The following is a 21,645-nucleotide window of genomic DNA, read 5'->3' as shown; positions in this document are numbered from 1 at the left end:
CTGCTGAGTTTTAATATATCTCCTTTCTCCTACAGGTTGGTACTAAAGAAGTGCCTTCTTGACGTCTCTGCTGCTTGGAACCGCTTCTAGGGCTTTCTGCCTTGCTTGCTGCCAGCTAGACCGCGAGGACAGCACATCTCCTCTCAAGCACTAGTCCAGCCACTCCCACCTGCCTCTACCTAAAATTGTGACATCATATTCACAGCACCAGGCGCTGCCCTCTGCTGCTTACTGTAAAAAAAGTCCACCTTTTTTTTGTTTGTTTGTTTCCTTCAATTATATATTTTTTAAATCGGTATTAGTTATTCTCCCTGTGAGAAACAATAACAGAAACGTTTTTACTGCCACCGCCAGAGAAGTCAGGTGTTTTCGATTATTTGCTGCACACTGCTGTATCTCTCTATGCCAAACTAATCGATAATGATTGCGCCATAAAACTCAGTTGCCAATTCAGCTGAGGGAAGATTACCTTTCAGACGGCTCTACTGCAGGCACTTTGCCATCTCGGTGTCAGCAAAGGGGTCTGCCACATTCTCGCGCATACTAGGGCTCCAGTTTGGCATCCAGAATGTGCTTCTGAGATCTCAGTGCTAGTTTCAGGCCAACCTTCTCATCACTGATTTGATTTTGAAGATAGAAAGAGAGGTAACAAGGAAACGAAAGGAAAGATTTGTATTTCTTTGACTTTTTTAGGTACAATTTTTAATCCCTAAAACAAACGACAACAAAAAAAAACACTTACCGCAGATTGCCTGGATTTTTTCTTCTTTTTTTCTTTTTGTTTTTACATTTTCAACTACCTACAAATTTCAAACATGGCAGTTAACGTCACACCGATACGGGACACAAAATGGCTGACATTGGAAGTGTGTAGGGAATTCCAGCGAGGAACCTGCTCACGGCCCGACACGGAATGTAAATTTGCACATCCGTCGAAAAGCTGCCAAGTTGAAAACGGAAGAGTAATTGCCTGCTTTGACTCCTTAAAAGTAAGTACCTCCGTCCAGTGTAGTGTGTTACAGTACCCCATGACCTCCTGCGTGGAGTGAATGTTTTCTTTGAGTTGAGTAAAAACCTTCACAGCCTAGACATGTTTGTGTTACCTGGCAGCAGGTGCTCCTTCCTTGATTTTGACTTTGCATGTGAAAATGTGATGTTTTAAGACCATGCAGACGTTAGCCCTGCTTTGCCTGGAGTAGTTTCACCGTCAAAAATAGAATCTGTCGAAAAAGAGTATGAGGTAGAAATGTATTTGTGTCATGTACATTTTTTTAAGTGCTCATTATAGTAATTTGCTGCTTGTTTTCTTTTCTTTCCTATTGACCAAGATACAAAAAGGAACCAACCTTTTTGCACTGGTTTGTTTTGGGCGGGTTAAAGGGTGGTAAAGGCGAAGTTTGGGCTCACAACAAATGAAGCAGCTTAAAAAAAGCTTCGGGAGGCTGGCTCCATAGTTCTCCTTAACCCTTTAACTAGTCCTTACCATTCTTTATCTGTGGGAGAAACGGTTAAACCACAACAATACTTCCAGGGACCTGAAACGTTTTGCCCGAATCTGCAGGCCAAATCTGTGATATTATAAATGGGTTTAGAAACTGCATTTGCTATGTGTCTGCCTGGCGCTGAAGGAGATGAATATAGGCTGGGTAATTTTCAGTCTATTTTTAGATTGGTAGAAAGGCAAACAGAATACTTTCTATGGGGAACCCATGAAATGGCAGTACCTTTCAGCTGTGCTTGATATTCTGGCGGTGCTCCAGAATTTCATACATTTATACAGACCAACAGAGTTTCAACATTTTCACTAACGGCCTGGCCAAGTTAATACATGCATGGCGATGATATTGTTCGCTTATGCACTCTCTGTTGTATAATGAATTGGCCCTGGAGAATGTTATTCAAATGGATTGTTAAAAAAGGAAATGGATTTCTGTGTCTGGCCAATAACTGACGTTTATTCCTTTGCCAAAATCTCAGCTGGTGGTAGAAAAGTAAGACGAAAAGTTCTTGAGCAGATTTGTGTGTAATAATCTTCTAGAAAGTTGTAATTATATCAGGGGAATTAAAACAACACAGTCACATAGCCAAATGTAAAAGGCCAAGCAAACATCTAACACATTATTACACAGTAGTACCTATAGTTTCATCATCTGATTCTTGAAGGGAGTATAGATAGGGAAAGTTTGTTTCATATCCTAAAGTAATAAGAAAATTTGAATACATTCCATTTGAACTTACTTTCTGAATGTCCAGTGCTTGCAAATGCAGCTTAAAATGTTCCATGAATAAAAGCAAAGTCATTTTTTTTTTTTCTAGTTTTTCCATCTATATAATCAAGACCAGATTGTTTCATACAACTGGCCTACAGACCTTAGAGAAGGTGCTGGTATATTTTGTAGCTATATGGCCAGGAAGTTAAAATTGCTTTACCTTTGAAAAATAAACACAAAATAAAATTATTCAAGGCATCAGATCCATCTTATTGATGTTAATGTTCAGTAATGATTATCATTCATATTTAAAGCTAGTGCCTGAATTATGCGTGATTTTATTACATCAGTTTTTCCTAGTTTCAACCTTTTATATATAAATAAAATATTTCAGTTCAGTTGAAGGCTTATCTGAAGTGCTGTTCGGCCTTGATAAGTATATTTGCAAACTCATGCTGTTTATCTTTATTAAAATACAAAGTGTAAGTGAAGCTTAATAATTTTAGTTTGTTGGTTTTTCATAATTTGCTAGACTTTTCTAGGGATTGCATTTTTATGTAATGATTGCAAGTTATTATTGTGAATTTGCTTTTGTTTCCCATTAAAACAATGAGAATGTTGTTTAACATTTATATTTAAGAAATCTGAAATGTTTAGAATCTAAATCATTGAACCATTCAAAATGATTACATATTTTTTTGGTTGCTTTGGAGTGTCTTTTATGTGGAAGGTATTAACTTGAACTTTGTGGCATCTTTCCTGAAGAATCCCTAAACAGCTTGATGTTATTAAGAATTGGTCATTTAAATTCTTTAATTTAAAGTAAATGAAAAACAAATCTCTGGACATTTATCTCCCCAAACCTAATAAATACTGAAATATGTTGTAATACAAAACATGTGGAGTTGTTTAAGTTGTTTAAGATGTCTCTCAGTCGCAGGCATTGGCTTTCATCAGTGCTCTGATAACTGTCTTCCGGCTGCAATAAACAATTTGACAGCTGTACCATGTCTCAGAAAATGGGTTATGAGAAAATAAAATGGCAATGCAATTTGAATTTGAAACTAAAATAAACAGCTTTGAATATTTTAGATTCTTTTTTTTTTCATCCCAAGAGTGAATACAAACCTTAGGCATGTCTCAGCTAAATATTTAGACAGTTAACAGAATCTGATGTTGTCTTTGTGTTGGCCTGTCATGCTTCACTAACAGATGGTCTCTTCCCGTTGTGATGTCAGTAGAACAGCACCGCTACGTTTCTGTTTTGCATCAGGATTTCCTTAGCTTGCAATTTCATCAATCCAAAAGGGTCCCAGTGTTTTCTGCCTTACAGGGCCCTAGAAACTGCAGCGACGCAGTCCACCGAGACTGGTAACCATGGCAATTCTCATTAGAACAGTGTATTTACAATATGCTGTATTCTAATCCAGATTTGCATTGAAATGGCCACGCTGAAGTTGCTGTATTATTATTATTATTATTATTATTATTATTATTATTATTACTGTTGTCCTCACCCAGCACAATGTTTCCTTATCAAATTATCCTCGTGAGCCCTGGCAACTTGCCTCTCTCTGGGATATAAAGACCTGGAATTCTACCAAAATGCACCTTCATTAAGTTTTGCACGAATAAACGACAGATTTAGTAACACTGATTAAAAGGAGGAAATATTCATGGCAAACAAGTGCATGCAGACTCTGCTAGCGGCCTGAAACAGTCCAGGTTTGGAGGATTCAGTGACCTGATTGTGTTTCCTGAGCCTTCTTCAGCCCGAATAGGAAGAGATGGATTTGTGAGGGCTAGGATTACTGGATCGGCTGTTCGTTAGGCAGGGTGTTAATAAGTGGTTTCAGATAAGGTGGTCCCTTGCTGTGCTGCTATGTAGTGAAGAGTTCACCTTGTCAGCTGGGTCCTCTCAGACACGCCACCGCAGCCAGTTTCCTCTCTTCCAGTATATAAGCAAACCCCACCATCTCAGTGACTAAGTGCTGTGGGAATGGGTGTGGTGTTAGTTAGACATTTTCATTTATATGTCCGGTATGCATGTAGATTGTTTTTCTAATAATTATTATTGATCACCTTAACTTGACATTTGTTTGGTCGGTATACGTCTTGGAAAAGCAGGGCAGCATAGGTCTACTCTGTGACACATTTTAGAAGTGTAACAAAATAGGTAAACGTACAAAAATGTGATTCTTAGCATTGCTGTTGGTGACTAGTTTTTCAATGTGAGCTCTGTGTTGAAGAGGTACTATTCCAACGCTGCAAAACGCAGGCCAATACTTGCAGGTCACGTGCTGGAGTTATCGAGAAGTGTGACGTAAGAAGCTGAAGGAGTCTTTCCTGAAAATATTAGTCTTACTCAGCTTCACTTCTACATCATTACCCCCCCCCCCATAACTTTTTAAGCATTAACAGATTTTTAACACAAATTCCACAAACTGGCCTGCGGATTTGTTTATTATTTGCATGGTATTAGTGCACACCTGGATTGGATTAGTTGGTTTTAGGGATCACTCTGATGAATACTAGAACTTCTGCTATCTATCATCTTATATGCTTTTCCTCCATGTTTTCATTCTTAAAAATGTGTTGTGTGTATTTTGGTGTTTTTCCCTGTATGGATGAGTATAGTCTCCCGTCAGTACCACATATTTTTTACCTAAAACCTTGACATATGAAATATGAAACTCACAATATGAAATACAGTACATCCATGCATGTCATTAATTGTCTTGGATAATGCAGGCATTAACAGCAACAGCTGTGCTTTGTAAAGTCTGTGTTATTTAACACCATTGAAGTCTGTTCCACATGACCTGTGATAAATGGATGAATTGATACTGTTTTTAAAGGTATGAAAAATACATGCATTTTTATTTCCAGTCTATTTGTTAATTTGATATGCTTGTAAATTACTACAGTGAGGGAAAAAAGTATTTGATCCCCTGCTGATTGTGTACGTTTGCACACTGACAAAGAAATGATCAGTCTATAATTTTAATGGTAGGTGTATTTTAACAGTGAGAGACAGAATAACAACAAACAAATCCAGAAAAACGCATTTCAGAAAAGTTATACATTGATTTGCATGTTAATGAGGGAAATAAGTATTTGACCCCTTCGACTTAGTACTTGGTGGCAAAACCCTTGTTTTCAATCACAGAGGTCAGACGTTTCTTGTAGTTTCTTGTAGTTGGCCACCACGGGCCTGTACATGTGCTTTCTTGAGCAGGGGGACCTTGCGGGCGCTGCAGGATTTCAGTCCATCACGGCGTAGTGTGTTACCAATTGTTTTCTTGGTGACTTTGGTCCCAGCTGCCTTGAGATCATTAACAAGATCCTCCCGTGTAGTTCTGGGCTGATTCCTCACCGTTCTCATGATCATTGAAACTCCACGAGGTGAGATCTTGCATGGAGCCCCAGACCGAGGGAGACTGACAGTTATTTTGTGTTTCTTCCATTTGCGAATAATCGCACCAACTGTTGTCACCTTCTCACCAAGCTGCTTGGCGATGGTCTTGTAGCCCATTCCAGCCTTGTGTAGGTCTACAATCTTGTCCCTGACATCCTTGGACAGCTCTTTGGTCTTGGCCATGGTGGAGATTTTGGAATCTGATTGATTGATTGCTTCTGTGGACAGGTGTCTTTTATACAGGTTTATCCCTTTAAGAGAGTGCTCCTAATCTCAGCTCGTTACCTGTATAAAAGACACCTGGGAGCCAGAAATCTTGCTGATTGATAGGGGATCAAATACTTATTTCCCTCATTAACATGCAAATCAATTTTTAACTTTTTTGAAATGCATTTTTCTGGATTTTTTTGTTGTTATTCTGTCTCTCACTGTTAAAATACACCTACCATTAAAATTATAGACTGATCATTTCTTTGTCAGTGGGCAAATGTACAAAATCAGCAGGGGATCAAATACTTTTTTCCCACTGTATATTATATATGTGTATGTGTGTATGTATGTATGTTTGTAAATGTGCGCATATATACACACATGAATTATAAATCATCTTATATATACATGGAGCATGCATGTCTGATGTGGAAAGAAAATTGAATATGTTACATTATTAGTCATAATAGCTGAGGATAATAGTTTAGTGCTGATGTTGAGTGTTTCTACTAGAAAGTATCGGTCTTTAGATGTGACTTGGCTAAGTGCAGAAAACCTCCCTTTTGCACATATGAGTGTTGTTGAAAAACGGGGAGTTTCTGAATGAATGTATGTGTTTAGCTAGTTACAAGGTAACATGTAGCTATTCAAGCAGTCAACACCCCCATAGGAAACAGATCAGACCATTCTTTCAGGAAGCTTTGCGCTGATCACCACCGATTTCTTTTGGGTGTGTAGCACTTAAAGGTCTTGACTAACTAAAGGCTTAGCAAAAGTATATCTTTGTGTTTCTGTGAAGGCAAGAGAAGAAAAATAAGCCTTAATCAAATGCATGCTCTTACCACCAGCAGTTTATAATGATACATTAAGAGAGTTGACCATGTACAGGGGCGCTCCTCTCAGTAAGCTTCATTCATTTTGAGGTCGGACAGTTTTGCTTACAGTGTGAAAAGTCTGAGAACTAAAACCTGGTAGTTGCAAGTGTGATAAAGCAGGAAGGCATTAAGGACATGTGCATTTACCTTGCTGGTATGGACCTAAGTATAATCGTTTTGGGAAAACTGTTTATTGCGAAATCTGAGGTGTTTTACACTTTTCTCTTTTTTCCTTTTTGGTCAAATGGAGAATACTGAGGTCTGGAGCTGATTATCTTGACGTGCCTGTTCTAGTTTCGAATGGGAAGAGTTTCATATTTCTGCCTGTATGCCTACATCTCCAAATCCTCTCCAAATGAATGACAAATTCAGGGATCCTAGAAAGCTACCAAAATAGTATTTTCAAATCTTAAGAATACAGCATCCCTTCCCCACCCTGTATCTTTCTATACCAGTGTTTTGTAATCCCTTGACGTTTTAGAAGAAAGTAAGCGTGTATGTTAATTCAAGTCTTTGCAACAAAGAAAAGCTTTTTTCTTTAATTTATTTTTTTACATTTTTCATATCTGCTGGTACTCATAGTTTGCCTGGGGCTTCCTTTTGACTGCTGGTCAGGTGAGACACTTTAAATGCTCATTTTCAATAAAGAAAAGTGAGCCCCAAAGGAATGAATTTGCTTTGACAAGTTAGGATACAAAACCAAGAAGCTCAGCATGAATACTTAGTAGGCATGAATTAAGCTCAGTATATAAAATATCAATCTTTATTAGAAACCCAGACATGACCAATCAACATGACCAATTTATATATATATATATATATATATATATATATATATATATAGCAGCTTTCTTGAGTTTGTTTGTATCTTTATAATCACCCAATGATAAAAACATATTGATTCAAATAGTCCTTAAAGAGGGGACTGATGTTTGCAGGAAGTTAACTGGCTATGAAAACAGGCCAAAGTCAGTGTAAATGAGAGTAAAACTAATAAGAGGAGCAGATTTCCGCAGGATATTAAATATTGGGCTGCAAATATACTTATCTGTTTTAGTGTTAGTTAGAGATCCCTTGGTATGGTAATAATTTCCCTGCAAGGAATTGGTATATAGTACCAATAACAAAATATATATCCAAAGTTTTGTTTTTATCACTTTGAATAGATAGTTGTTTTTTCGTTTGTTTGCCAAAAAAATTTAATCTCTAGGATGCCGACATGCCGTACTGTGCATTGTGTGGAGGAAGAACAATCAAAGGAGGGGGGGGGGGTCTAAATTGTAATGCAGATGTTCTAGCAGTGTTATTTTGTGACTCAGTTGTAATACAACTTTTGTAATTCCCATATTGTTTGTGCATACCATATGGTATTTGGTTTGCTGCCAAAGCACTTTCCCTAATCTTGAGCATTTCCTATTGTGTACAAGTAATTAATGCTTTATCTTATGTAGTAATAGTAGCAGTAATATTAATAGTGGTAATATTAAGTAAACAAAATATGCTAATTAAAAACTGATTTAATTTCTTAGCATGGCTGCAGATAGAAATTGATGTGTTGTCACTGAAGATACAGAATCTGTCCCTAGATAAATTGGAAGTACACAGCTAGCTGGCTTTCAAAAAGAGAAGTATATTGCAACAAAATATTGGTGGTTATAACAGTTTGTTGACTGGCACATTTGACTGCCTCTTTATGAAATATTTTATCTTCTCACAATAAATACCCATGAATCCTTAAATAACAGAGTTTGATGTGACTCAGGGTTAATGCTCCCATAGCTGATGGACAGCCAACTTTCCCTGATATAATGATTTTATATGCTACATAATGGTGACCTGTGACCTTTTTGGAGAATTTACTTTTGAAATCATGAATGGCTTCAATAGACTGTATTGAATACTTGATATTTAGACTTATTTCTATGTGAGCAATAACTCCATATGATTCCAAAACATGCTATTCACCTTGTATTTGTATGAGACAGACTACCTTCAAATGTGCTTCAATCTGAAGTCTTCATAGTGACTATTCTCAGGATCTAAAATGCATAATTTCAAGCTTATGCAATGGGGGATAACATTTTCAAATTGTGGTCATTAAGGTATTGTTTCACAGCAGTGCACATTTAAAGCTATTTATGTTTCAAAATGTGAAACAAACTAAAAAAAAACAGAAACTATTGAGCACCATTGCTCCAGACAGTGTTGAATAATTCAATGATTAGTGTTGAATCCAGCTGTAATTTCCACTGCACCCATATATGCATGTACATATCTCCATTTAGCATATGATCATATAGTATATAATACAGGTCTCATGTTTCTCACGGTATCCAAAGCATTTTACAAGGAGAATCACAGGGATTATCGTGCTATTGAGTAAAAGTTAAAGGTTGCAACAGAGGTACGTTTGCACCTCTGACAGCCATTAGACAAGGCTTAATTAGTCAGAGCTGCAATCTGTCGGAGCGCTTTGTCTTCATGAAATATTGATCCCATGTGTTGACAGTGACGCATGGAGTGCACAGTGGTGAGGGCGATATGTCTCGCATTCTGCAGATTGCAGGAAGGTAATAAAATAACTCCTTAATAATCATTCCATGTACAGTAGCATAATGCATTTGACCCCCCCATGTTTTCCACCTTTCCCATTCTTTTCTGTGGTATAGCAGTTTTTTCAATGTCTCTATTTGCTCAATATTGTATTTATTTATTTATTTATTTATTTATTTATTTATTTTACTTCATTATGCATTTTCTAAAGGCAAACATAAATCAAAAACAAACATCTGAAGTTAGTTTTTTTAGCCTCTAAATCACAAGTACTGAAGCCTTTAGATAAAGATAAAAGTCATATAAGCTAAACTACTATATGTGTCATGTGAAACTTCTGTTGAAGGTCATACAGTACAAAAAACATGAATTCCTATTTTGAAATTTGATTTTTTTGTACTTTTACTGAGAAGAGATGTCTTGCAAACTCTTTTGCATCATCCTTCCTTGTCTTTCAGTGAGTGCAGTCATATGCATCCTATAATTTATAATAAAACATGTTCAGGTTCATTGCTAGATAATAATCTTTTTAGTTCATATTTAATGATAGGTTTCTTTGATTTCATTTTATCATATTTTATTATTATTATTATTATTATTATTATTATTTTATTATCATTATCATTATTTGTATTAATATGTCATCATAAGAAAGTAGTTAGGAGGATAGAAGCAGAACTGACATACCATTAAAACTCAACTTGTGTGGACCACACAGTGAACAGCCTGTCAGGACATGCATGAATGGATTAAACACCATTCTTGCTTGTAATCTGCTTTGCCTCTACATGTCTCATAGGCTTGTTTTTCTGTTATTTCACATCACGCTGCAGTGTGCGTTCCTCCCCGATGTCCCACCATCAGGCTGAGCCGTACAGGGTTTCCACCTGCCCCCGCTTTTACGGTTATGGCAATGAAGTAAAAATGTTCCTCCAGTTAGCTGTATAATTTCTGTGTCTTCAGCTTTCGATGCTTTAAATACCATGTTGCTGTGTCAAAGAAGTTCTGGAGGTTTAGAATCTAGGACTGGGAAGAGGAGATAATCTCTTTATCTGAAACTTAAATGTGGCCCAAACTGCTGTCCATTTATTGTTTTTGTCAGTAACTTGATGCAAATTTTCTCGGTTATTTGGCACCCACAACAGGATTTTGGATGCTTGTTCCACAGCACCTGTAGCACTCTTTAAGAACTAGTCATGCACAAACCACTGACAAAGGGATCTCCCAGCTCAGATTTAAGGGTTGCACAACATCTTGCGCAGTATCAGGTTCAGCATGTAATCCTGATGTATGGCCTCTCCTATCTCTTGCAGAAGTTTTCCAGAAGTTGAGTCTAATGGAACAGTTAGCTCGGTAAATTGAAATCCAAGCAGATTGTGTGCACTTCATTTTATCGTAACATTACTTGGTACTAGTTTAAGTTTATTATTAATGAAAGGTATGAGTTTGATTCAGCTGTCCAGATAGCTTTCAAAAAGGATCACTTCACCCCAATACTATACAGCCTCGCAGATTTGGTAATTATTGGTAATTTCTCTCCACTATGATTTTGAAAAGACCGTTTTTAATTTTACATTTCACCATGTGGACGTTCCTCCCATGCATGAGTGCATTAGACAGTACAGTCATTACAGCGTCATTAGACAGGGCCATCTACAGCCATTACATTACTCAAGCCTCATACCAAATGCTAATAATGCGTCATACAGTATTTCATAAAAGACATTTCAGAGTAGGGCAAAGAGATAGGCTACTACTTGAAAATACAGCTATTTTTCCCTCTGGAGGCTCACACCCATTTCACAGTTCATATTCTAGCAAAAATGAAATGCCAAACCCATTACATGAATAATAATAAATCATTATTATTGTTGTTATAATGGGTAGCTCAGCTGTTAACACTCCTGCCTCCTAGCTCATGGGACCCGGGTTTGATTACAGCATGGAGTTTGTATGTGTTCCCTGTGCCTGCGTGGCTATTCTCCTAGTGCTCTGGTTTCCTACTCTACTCTAAATCGCCCTGTAGTCAGGTGTTTATGTATGTGTGTATGGACTGGCCTCCTGTCCTGGGTGTGCCCTGCCTTGCTGGCTTGGTCTCTGCCTCACCGGGACCCTGGGTGAAGCTGTTGTTGATAATGAATGGTTTATTGGTGTCCCTACTATTTCTAATACATCTAATAATGAGTAATTAAGATGCTTTTATACTAAGAGACTTTCTGCAACCTCTCTGTTTTCCACATCTGCTACTACAGCGTTATTTACACCACGAATTGTATTTCTCGTTCAGATGCTCTGACATAATTACAGTTGGTCAAGGCTTGAACCAGGAACCTTTTTTACAATTAACCACATGATTCTGAATATTTTGCTTTTATTATTATCATATTTCTTAACAGACGTCTTTATCCAGGGCGAATTTCAATTGTTAGAGTATATCCCATTATTTGTACATACAATTACCCATTTATACAGCTGGGATTTTACTGGAGTGCTTTGCTCAAGGGTACAACAGCAGATCCCCCCACCTGGGACTGAACCCTCAACCATCCGCTTCATGGGAGCATCATGGGAGTTATATATAAAAAGGTGTGCTCCTCCTCATCTAGTTTTCTTAGTAATCCCTGATTGGTTTGATGGAGGTATAGTGTGTTAAGTTATTCACAGTACAGTCCAAAGTGTTTTTGTCACTGTTCTAGCAGCCACCCCCCCCCCCCCCCACCAAATGACTGACACAGTTGAGAACTGACACATGAACTGTTTTGGTACAGTGAGAAAATATGCCTTTTCTAATGTTTTGGTGTCAATAGTGCGTGTGATAAACACTGTTTTTGTTATGAGAGTTTTTTTTTTTTTACTTTGACAGCAACAACATTGTATAATAGCAGTGATGTTAATAGTTACTGTGCATGTATTCATGTTTATGGCTCCCTTATTTCAGCTAGTGAATCATGTGTGCAATCGACATTTTTGTTTATCAAATCAGTAAGACAAGGATGTGGAATTCTATTATGTCAAGATGAATGTTCGAGTCTGGTCGGCACATAAAGAAAATGAGCAAATACAGCTCTGGCAAAAATTGAGACCACTGCAATTTTTTCTTAAGTCAGCATCTCTACATGTATGGCAGCCATTACATTCCATTCATATTTTTATTTTTATTTTAGCAGAAATGTTGTCAGTAGTTTATAGAATAAAACAGAAATGTTCATTTTACCCAAACACATACCTATAAATAGTAAAACCAGAGAAACTGATAATTTTGCAGTGCTCTCTTAATTTTTTCCAGAGCTGTATTTGCATGAGTTCCCTTGATAGTAGACAAATCAGAGGGTTAAGCAAAATGCAACAGCGATGGGAGAAAGAGTCCCTTCAAGCTGTTTTTTGATAAAAGAAACAGCAGCTGATGTGACATCAGGGCAAGTGCTCAGTGGGAGCCAATGGGGAGGCGACATGTAGAGGTCATTCACAGCGACACATTTCCCCTGTCCAGTGTCCTGAAAGTACCTGCTGGACTGTTTGTGACAGTGATGGAAGCTGGCTAGTCTCAAATTTTAAAATGTTCACTGCAGAGATATGAAGGAAAAAAATGTATAGGACAGGAAAAATCATACCCATCAATTACATATTTATTTTCAACACTTGCATATTATTATTATTATTATTATTATTATTATTATTATTATTATTATTATTATTATTATTTATACTATGTATTATACTTTATATATTATGTTGCATAATTAAAAAAAAATCAATGTTACTGTATATGCTGCCATATTTCTTCATGAAGTGAGAATGAACAGTGCTATGCTGTTCTTCAGCATGAAAAAGCACTTATCTTTATTTCTTTATTAAATACACAATTCCTTAACAGCTGTTATACTCTTTTTTTGCAGCATTTTTTCTTCTTTTATATCTGGGCAATTTCCTGGCTAACTGGTTAAGTCCATTAAGAGGAAACATTTTTGACGTGGGACAGATTTTGTTGATCCATGTTACCTGCAGCTGGCAGGTTGCTACACAGTACCTCTTTTGTTTAAGGCTCCTCGCTCATCAGCCCCGAATAAAGCTGTTCTGATAAAGTCACAGACTTGTGTGAGTTTGATTGTGCCACTGCTTACCACCATACCCACATGCCATGATTTCAGTGTGCCTATTCAGTCAACCTGTATTAACAGGACAGAAGATATAAATCATACAAATGTAAGAACATCCAAAGTTAGTTTTAAACCCGAATTTCTTCACTCTTACTAAAATACGGATATGGAGATGGATCCAACAATACATAAGATCCCAATTTTCGATTCACATTGCATTTTTGTAGATAAGGCTTATTCAGCAAATGTAGATAGAAAATCTACGGAGGGATAGGGGGAGATTTTCTACATGATTAGCAAAGGTACATCCATAATTAGATAGTGTTCAAAGTTAAATAAAGTTTGAGTACACCAGTATATCTCTTGCTGAATGTGTAATTAACAGTATCAACATAATATACCATATTTAAAGTAAACATACACTGCACTGAGTATTTTAGGAAGAACATTTAAGCTGACTAATATGTGCCATGTTTAGTTTTTGACATAATGATGGATCTAGGTGTTGTTTGACTATTTTAGGAAAATAGCCAGTTACAAATCGGTAAAATAACGGCATGAACTGCTCCTTTTTATGTGGGTAGTTATTTCATTCCTACAGTTATCTAAAATTAAAAGAAGAAAATGTAACAATAAGAAATACATTTTGGAGACAGGAAGGGCTGAGCTAAACTACATGAGTCCTGTTTACTTCACAAACTCCACTCCTTTTTTTCCACATGCAATTTAGCATTAATCTAATTTCATCTAATATATTTAATGTTTTTGTGTCTTTGGAAATAGTAAAGCTTTTTAATGGAATTCCTTAATTAGCTTCTTTAACTTGCAAATCACATCACTTGGAAAAAAATACCTCGCTCCCCAGTTTTCCCGATTTTAGCCGATTTTAGCTCCTTACAATTTTCCAGTGTGTGTTCTAAAGCCGTGTTTCCAAAGAGACCCTTCAAGGGGGCCCTTTTAATATTTGTTTTGGTTTCCTGACTCAGCACACATAGGTATGAGGAAAACTGAATCGCAGTTTCAAAACAGTAGCGTTACTGAGAGGGTTTCTGGGACCACCTTGGGCAGTTGGCTTTCGGGTGCAGAACTTAATTGAGTACTCTACCCTTCTTTGCTACTCCCAATACCTCTGGTAGACCGGGCAGGTTGATTTGATAAGCTGTGAGAGTTCGATGATTTTGCTTCATTGGTGGTATTAGTGGCCTGTCCACAGAACTAGGTCAATCACTCTTTATTTGATGGACTCAAAGTATGCTCTGAATGAGGACCAGAGGAAATGTAATGTGGGAACATGAAGGATCTGAAACTCACATTTGGTGGTGTCATTTTAGGTCACACGAGTAACTTCTTTCGCCCCCTCTACATATTCTGTTGTTTCTTTTTCCCTCTGCACTGTGACATCTAAAGGCTTCACTATTAAAATCATTTTCTATCTTATAGTATATTTTATGTTTACATGTTTACCTAAAACACACGCACGCACGCACGCACGCACGCACGCACGCACACACGCACGCACACACACACACACACACGCAATCTTTTGTTCTGTTCTTCACTTAGCCTCTATATTGTAGCTAAATGGACACTGATTGATCCACTGTAATGGAGTTTGTAGCCAAGCTTTTAGCCGCACCAGATTATATAGTGCATCCGGAAAGTACTCGCAGCGCTTCACTTTTTCCACATTTTGTTATGTTACAGTCTTATTCCAAAATTCATTATTTTCCTCAAAATTCTACAAACAATACCCCATAATGACAACGTGAAAGAAGTTTGTTTGATATCTTTGCAAATTTATTAAAAATAAAAAACAAAGAAAGCACATTCACAGCCTTCACAGACACTCAAAATTGAGCTCAGGTGCATCCTGTTTCCACTGATCATCCTTGAGATGTTTCTACAACTTGAATTGAGTCCACCTGTGGTAAATTCAGTTGATTGGACATGATTTGGAAAGGCACACACCTGTCTATATAAGGTCCCACAGTTAACAGTGCATGTCAGAGCACATACCAAGCCATGAAGTCCAAGGAATTGTCTGTAGACCTCCGAGACAGGATTGTATCGAGGCACAGATCTGGGGAAGGATACAGAAAAAATTCTGCAGCATTGAAGGTCCCAATGAGCACAGTGGCCTCTATCATCTGTAAATGGAAGAAGTTTGGAACCACCAGGACTCTTCGTAGAGCTGGCTGCCTGGCCAAACTGAGCGATCAGGGGAGAAGGGCCTTAGTCAGGGTGGTCACCAAGAACCCGATGGTCACTCTGACAGAGCTCCAGCGTGTCTCTGTGGAGAGAGGAGAACCTTCCAGAAGAACAACCATCTCTGCAGCACTCCACCAATCAGGCCTGTATGGTAGAGTGGCCAGACGCAAGCCACTCCTCAGTAAAAGGCACATGACAGCCCGCCTGGAGTTTGCCAAAAGGCACCTGAAGGACTCTCAGACCATGAGAAACAAAATTCTCTGGTCTGATGAAACAAAGATTGAACTTGTGTCTGGAGGAAACCAGGCACCGCTCATCACCTGGCCAATACCATCCCTACAGTGAAGCATGCTGGTGGCAGCATCATGCTGTGGGGATGTTTTTCAGCGGCAGGAACTGGGAGACTAGTCAGGATCGAGGGAAAGATGAATGCAGCAATGTACAGAGACATCCTTGATGAAAACCAGAGCGCTCTGGACCTCAGACTGGGGCGAAGGTTCATCTTCCAACAGGACAACGACCCTAAGCACACAGCCAAGATAACAAAGGAGTGGCTACAGGACAACTCTGTGAATGTCCTTGAGTGGCCCAGCCAGAGCCCAGACTTGAACCCGATTGAACATCTCTGGAGAGATCTGAAAATGGCTGTACACCGACGCTCCCCATCCAACCTGATGGAGCTTGAGAGGTCCTGCAAACAAGAATGGAAGAAACTGCCCAAAAATAGGTGTGCCAAGCTTGTAGCATCATACTCAAAAAGACTTGAGGCTGTAATTGGTGCCAAAGGTGCTCCAACAAAGTATTCAGCAAAGGGTGTGAATACTTATGTACATGTGCTTTTTTTGTTTTTTATTTTTAATAAATTTGCAAAGATTTCAAACAAACTTCTTTCACGTTGTCATTATGGGGTATTGTTTGTAGAATTTTGAGGAAAATAATGAATTTAATCGATTTTGGAATAAGGCTGTAACATAACAAAATGTGGAAAAAGTGAAGCGCTGTGAATACTTTCCGGATGCACTGTATATATATATATTTATATATTTTGTGTGTATATATATATATATATATATATATATATATATATATATATATATATATGCTGTAGCAATAATCTCCCCAATTAAGCCTGTTTTTCAGTTGTCTTTAGGGAGATACGAAATCTGTGCCCATGTTGTTCATAATATTTATAACCGTGATTTTAAATGTGTTGTGTGTTTGTATATATTGGAAGTGTGATTGTCTCTTGGAATGATTTCGTACTTGAGAAGGCTTTACCATTGTTTCAGAATACAACATTGAGGAGCATAGCTGTGTACATTTAAAGGAACAACCTCATTTGATAGTGAAAACACTGATGTCCACATATATGAAACTATACTTATTTAAAGGTTCTTGTTGTTTATATATACAGTAACTACCATAATGATCTTCATGTTTTTATAATGTCAGAATGTACATCAGCTTTTATTCCTAACTCATATTGTACATTATTTTTTATTTTGTATCCCTTGAAGACAATGTGGTCCAAACCTTTTCAGATGTTGAAGAACAGTTGCTCAGTGCATTTCAATTCTATAACATTTCAGAGGCTTCCCTTTAATAACTGTATTCAATGTGTATCATATGCAATACATTGCAGTGCTCAGCAGAAAGTTTTAATATATTTTAAAGGTATATTTTAACTGAGGCAGATGGAGCTGATAGGCCCTTTTAATTATATGTGAGTTACTGTGAAGCCTTCATTTGGGCTACTTTTCGGAAACCGCAATAATGTAAAGGTAAACTAGGTGTTTTGTTCATCAGGAATCCATGGTCAAAATATTCAAATTATAGACAACCTTTATCGTAAGAGCCTGCTGATCAGTTTGCAAGGTACAGATAGGCCATGATTCCTGAGATGGAAGTGCATTATTTAATTGCATGATTTACACATAAAAGGACCCAGGTTGCATGCAGAATTTGATTATTCTATTATGATTTAACTTTTTATTAGTGTTAGGAATTTGCCTTAGTAAAGGCCAACATGTATAAACACAGCATTTGCACAATGTATACCAAAACCAGGGTGTACGTTTAAAACCTAAAAGAGTTTGTTTAAGTGGTGCTTTTTCTTATCAGTAGAATCAGTATAAAGATTAAGGTTCCCTGTGATGTAGAAATGTAAAACCTGTTCTGGTCTGGGGACGACCTCAGGAGAGTCCAGACTGAGATCTCAAAATACGAACCTTTGTAAAGACGCTGGCATGTGGTGCTGACAGAGACTTGATTACTGACAGAGAAATTGATTACTGTCCTGGTTGTGTTAAGTTGCCAGTCTTGGCTGGGGGCCCGTGGTAGTGATTGTGCATTTCCACAGACTTAAAGAGGCAAGGCAGAGATCCTTTCTGGCTAGGGAAGAGCCTGGCAGGGGAGTCTCGCCTGGGGCCGGGACCTGAGCTATCAGTCTGTGTTCCACACCAATGACCTCTGTGTCTTATGCAGAGAAGACGCACTGCATCCTTCCCTTGATCACGCTACTGGGCTGCAATGATATCATGTTTTATTTGTTTATTCTGTAGATTCATATTTCATTGCATAACGGCAGGTGCCACAATTCGCTGTTAAGGTACCATAATTAGGCCACTGCAACAGGGAGCAGAGGGACAGTGGCTTTGCAGTGTTTCTCATCTTTATATCACAGGTGCCGTACAAATATGTAAATAGACCCCTATATATGCTCTTACTCCAGTTGTTTTATATCTGAATAACATGTAAAATTACCACATAACATCAGGCTCCAAATGGAGAAAACTAATTGCCAGCTCATTAATAAATTAGATGGGTTTTTTTTTAGATTAAAGGGAAATTGTCCAAACATGGAGTTATTAAATCTAGCAGGGTTATATGTGCTGTGTATACCCCCAGTGATTTAACATCTCAGCTCTGCTTTGGGGACTAACCAGAAGGCTTTTTTAAAAGTATTCATATTTAATACTATTCATAAAGAGATTGAGATAGAGAGAGCAGTCCTAAAGCTATGAACATAGCATAACATGTATAATGAATCCCAAGGTATAAATATAGATGAGTGTATCATTGCATGGAAAGATATTAATGTTGCCTAATCAATACTGATGTAATAGGGTCCTAGGTGTGCAGCCTTGTCAAGTAGGCCAACTACATCATAAGCGTGTGAATGCTTAATACAGTATCTATGTGTCTATCTATCTACACATTTACATACATATATAAATAAATAGTACTCGTGGATTTTTATATTGTTTTTCCATTTTCATCCCCTGTGGGCTTTGGTTTGGATAGTATTTAACCTAAAACACGTTGCAATTAGTGCGAGAGAGTGGGAACAATGTGTCTTTGGAGGTTTCCTGACAGAATTAATCTCACAGAGGCCTGTGCCAGTCGCTGACATCTCAGAGCTGCAGTCCCACCATCACAAGCAGTCATTATCACAGTTCGGTTAAACAATATTAGGCTGTCAAATGGCTGTCACTCAAACATTTGTAGCTGACAGACTCATGACGACAAATCCTTTTTTTTTTTTCTTTTCTTCTTTTTCTATGCCCAGTCAGCCCCTTGGTGTCAGGCTGGGGTCCAAGGAAACTACTGTCTGGAAAAATGTATCGTTCTTCAGGGCAGCTAGGAAGAATTTACCAAATTAGTGTTTGGGACGAAACTCTCATGTGGCGGTGATAATTGGAAGAGCTGATGAGGTTGACGATGTGGACTTCAAATGCTAGCAAGCAAGAAAGTCATAAAATGCAACATCTATAATTGCAGAGATTCACAGATTCCCCCTCTCTCTGTCACTCCCCGACGTTGTCTGGCCTCTCTAAGCTATTAGGCTTCCCTTTGTGACTACCTTCAAATTTACGGTCCTAAATTACTGTCATTTAAGTTATTGGATTATTAAAGCTCACTGTCTGTTAAGTCAAAGAAAAGAAAGACCTACACACAGAGCTTGTAATATTCATGACAGCTTGAGTAATTACTTGACTTCATCCCTCGTTTAAAACATTTATTACAGTTAGAATCAGACGTAAGGGTAACCCTGCAGTTTTTGTGTTACTTGGTTACAATGTCTGTTATGAAAGGGAAATTGTGCTTTCAAACCATGTCATGGTTGTTCCTTATTGTGTAGCCTGTAAACAAACTGAAGGCTTCCCCAGGAGAAGAGGCTTATGGTTATTCACACTGCTGTATTTTAAGCAAGCAAATATAATTGTATTATTTTTTTACGAATGTGCTCTGCAGAGTTGTTGGCCTCGTGCTGTATACAAATTATGAAAAACAAGTAGTAGGACAATGAATCAGTCATTTGAAACGCATTCTTTGACTAGGGGGATTTTCTATTTACTAGACCAACTCACGGCAAACACAGAAACACTATTTTGTTCAGTCACAGCACGGCACAGTCTTTGACGAAGAGTGTCAACAACACCATATTAAATTAACCATCATCCTTTTTTGGTGGGCTGAAAAATCTGATTACATTAAATGTTGGAGAAATGCTGATCTAAGAGGAAAAAACAAACACCAGGGGAAACTACAAGGACTGACATGGACTGTAAAAATGGATGGGACCTTAATAACAGGGAAACACGATAGGGTATAATGCCTCCCTTATTATTATTATTTTTTTTAACCGGATGTATTGAAATGCAACCGAGGTATCGGTGCTCAGAGAGTTTAAGTAGTATGTAGGAGGGGCTGCAGTGATGAGGACCAGCATCAGGGGAACAAGTGGATTAGTAGGTTTGAACTGTTGAGCAATTCAACTCCCTAAAAGCATTATGCCTTACATGCAGCATCAGCCCAAGCAGTTACTGTGAGCATGTTACCACGTTAGCAAGTAACAATGCCTTCTCTGACACAGAACGGTGCAAATGTAACATTGTACTTCATTTGTTGTAACTGAGACGTATTGTGCTGCTTAATAGTACAACAATTGTAAACAAGTATAGGCCATTGGAGTTGTAAACAACGCAAGTCCTGGACAGATTATTTTCAGTCTGTGTCGAATGTGGAGATGCTTGTCTGGCTCCATTTGTAGGCTTTGATTGTTTTGTTTGAACTGAAGAGCAAACTCGAATATATGAATTGCTGTATTAGGAATCTTTGTGCATTCATATTTCAAGAATTTTCTTTTTTATTCAGGATGTAATTTGTATATAATTGTTTTCATACAATTCAAATTAGAAGTAAAATACAGTTGGAATAGTAGCAAATTCCATCAGTATAATATTGTCAGTTTCTGTTGTAATTAATCTTAATCCTGTTTTATCTGCCATTACCCATAGGGTAATCTCCTAATGCTGATAACACAAGCAAATTACACAGTCAGATTCCTCCTATACTATATTATGTAGCTTTGTGACAAAGGGCACAAGTGGTGATCAAGGGACTGGGTAATACTATCAGAGAAGAAGCTCCTATTATTAAAATGTGCTGACAGTTTGGGAATAATCCAGATAATGATACTTCTACTGAATCAAACATGTGTAGTAATACTGTATACTGTACAGTAGAACACACACTGTTTTTGTTAACAGGTTCTTCTACATTTATATGCATATTTTGTGTTTTTCCCTTTCTCAGTGTTGTTCATAAAAATACATATTGTTTAAACCACTTAAAATCTGAGTGTCTCGTACTGCTTCATGCTCTTCTGATGTGTTTTTAATACAGATGAAAAGGACAGTGTTTTTTTTTTAATTCTTAAGATGTGAAGTTTGAGAGCCTGTTGCTATGCAACTGCTGCCTTGATGCTAATATTTAAACAAAGCTATATTTAAAGATTATTTGAACATGTTCCAAACAAACTGAATTAGACACTAAAGCAGGGATTGGATACACTACATTCTATGACCTGAGCTCTTACTAAATTCGAAGGAAATGGAAACCTGGCATCAGTGGGACGTCTCCTTTTTCTACTGTAACAATGTAGCGGTTAAACTGAAATTCATTGTTTATGATTTTATTGTTATTTTTATGTTGTTTCAGAACTATTCCTAAATTAGATAGTGAAAGATGTCAGCTGTCTCTTGTTTAGTAAAAACGGTTTCTCTCTTTAA

The 21,645-nt window shown here is 37.6% G+C and overlaps 1 protein-coding gene across 33 annotated transcripts in view; it reads left to right on the top strand.

The window, feature by feature from the left end:
* LOC136753423 (muscleblind-like protein 1) overlaps nucleotides 1–21,645 on the top strand; it is a 101,559-nt gene that overhangs the window by 46,550 nt on the left and 33,364 nt on the right. For 31 of the 33 annotated variants that reach the window (XM_066709506.1, XM_066709504.1, XM_066709499.1 and 28 more), the window contains exon 2: nucleotides 36–989. The exons of the other annotated variants lie outside the window; for them this stretch is intronic. In XM_066709506.1, coding sequence (XP_066565603.1) covers nucleotides 816–989 — 174 coding nt within the window. In that variant the 5' untranslated portion in view covers nucleotides 36–815. The remainder of the gene's footprint in view (nucleotides 1–35; nucleotides 990–21,645) is intronic. 33 annotated transcript variants of the gene reach the window in all.

Source organism: Amia ocellicauda, chromosome 7 (genome assembly GCF_036373705.1).
Source record: "Amia ocellicauda isolate fAmiCal2 chromosome 7, fAmiCal2.hap1, whole genome shotgun sequence".
NCBI lineage: Eukaryota > Metazoa > Chordata > Actinopteri > Amiiformes > Amiidae > Amia > Amia ocellicauda.
This window is presented reverse-complemented; position numbering and strand designations above follow the sequence as displayed.